Source organism: Condylura cristata, unplaced genomic scaffold (assembly GCF_000260355.1).
Source record: "Condylura cristata isolate star-nosed mole 26May11 unplaced genomic scaffold, ConCri1.0 scaffold00007, whole genome shotgun sequence".
NCBI classification, from domain to species: Eukaryota; Metazoa; Chordata; class Mammalia; order Eulipotyphla; family Talpidae; genus Condylura; species Condylura cristata.
This window is the reverse complement of record NW_004567108.1, coordinates 15,077,369-15,079,153: the sequence shown is the minus strand read 5'-3', so window position 1 is coordinate 15,079,153 and position 1,785 is coordinate 15,077,369. Positions and strand designations below refer to the sequence as shown.

The window sequence follows — 1,785 nt, the reverse complement described above, 5'->3', positions numbered from 1 at the left end:
GCTCATGAGTTAGCTGCGGGGATCTGCCTGCCTCTGCTTTCAGCTGGCCCTCTGCACCGTTTGTCTTAGGAAACGCCAGCTAGGCCTCCACTCCCTGCCGGCACAGGGTAAGTGTGGGAGACAGTGCGACGCCCTCCTTTCTGCCTAAGTGCAGGGCACAGAGGTGCAGTCTGCTTTGTACAGGGCATTTTAGACCTTGACCAAACCTGAGAAGTTTGGTATGTATGTGATGCCTAGATTTCCTGCTTTTTTCTTTAACTTTTTTTTTTTTTAAGATTTATTTATTCATACAGAACTGGGGTACAGGCCAGAGATGTGGAGGGTGAGAGGATTCACCAGGGACAGCAGGCTTCATCTTCCTGCACCACCAGAGAGGGTGCTATTTTCCCTTTCTTATTCAAAAAATTATATTATATTAATTTTCCTGTACAATGCCTTTCTTAGTTAACAGTATGGGAATTGGCCTTCAGACTCAGGCTTTCAGGATCTGCTTCCCAACCAGTCACATGGGAATAATATACCCACGCTATGGAGCTGCTGGAAATGAAATGAGATAGAGGGTTATTGTGCTTAGCGCTGCGCCTTCCCACCACCTGGCAAGGGCTTTGAAACTGCATGTCAGTGTATCGTCATTGTTGTCATGGGGATAATGATAAACAGGTGCATGTAGAGAGAGAGTGAGGATGAGGTGAAGTAACCTGAGAAAGAAGCCTGCAGGAGGTCTAGCTCATGAGACACCCCCAGGAAAGGGCAGTGAGACTAACCATTCAGACCAGCTATCGGGCATTAAGCAATTTTTAATACATTATTCAAATATTAGCCATATTTTGAAAGGTTGAATTGCCTTTGATGTGATGATTCTCCTATGTCTACCAATGTTTCAGACATTCTCCTAAAAATGCTTGAGTTGTTAACTAAGGAGTAGGACATTTCTTGAATTGCCAGACATTGCATTTATTGACTTCTTAAGAAGAGCTCATTTTGCATAAATTAACCATTTAGCTCTCAGAGGAGTTAATGGTGAAACTGAAGACTTTGGGACAAGTAGAAAAGATCATTGCGGGCAGGAGGGTGGAGCTTCCCGGTGTTCTTAAATCAGGAGTTAGCTGGTGAACTTTGTTCCACTGGTCAAATGAGGCTGCCATCTGATTTGAAGAACCTGTGAGCTAAGAGTTATTTTAAAGTTTCTAAATGATTTTTTAAAAAATCTACAGAAAAGTAATCATTTTGTGACAGGTGAAAATTACATGAACATCCGCTATTTTGGTATGCCAACTTGGTTATGTATTGCAGCTGGCTTTGCCTTAGAAATAGAATTAGAATTACTGACTCATTGCAGCCAAGACGGAGCTTGGCTGAAAGGATTTACTATTAGGTGCCTTATAGAAAAAGTTTGCTGCCTTCTGCCTAAAAGGACAGTCCAGTGCCGATCAAATGTTGTTGCTGTGTTTCCCTTGCAGAGGCAGCAGGCCCAGCGGGTGGGCCCGGCCCCCAGCGGGAGAGGGCAGGGTCTGGACTGTGCGGCCCTCACCTGCATGATACAGCTGGCCCAGATCCTGGTCGGAGGTGGTCTGGGCTTTCTGGTCAACCTGGCTGGGAGCGTCAGCGTCGTGGTGATCACAGCCTCAGTGGTGGCCCTGATCGGCTGCTGCTTTGTCATTCTCTTTGTTAGATACGTGAATTAAAGCAATAAAGAGACATTGTCCATAACCTCAGACCCAGTGGAGCACATGGCAGAACATGATTCTTTTCTTTAGCTCTGCCTCATCTGGATCTGCTTTGGGA

At 45.4% G+C, this 1,785-nt stretch overlaps 1 protein-coding gene across 2 annotated transcripts in view; it reads left to right on the top strand.

The window, feature by feature from the left end:
* The window catches only part of SLC45A2 (solute carrier family 45, member 2), a 22,382-nt gene extending 20,697 nt beyond the window's left edge, over positions 1-1,685 (top strand). The window contains exon 8 of one of the 2 annotated variants that reach the window (XM_004678080.1): positions 1,496-1,685. In XM_004678080.1, the coding sequence (XP_004678137.1) occupies positions 1,496-1,685 (190 nt within the window). Of the gene's footprint in view, positions 1-1,460 lie in introns of both variants that reach the window. The other variant, XM_004678079.1, reaches the window with a different exon arrangement.
* The last annotated feature ends 100 nt before the right edge of the window (positions 1,686-1,785 follow it).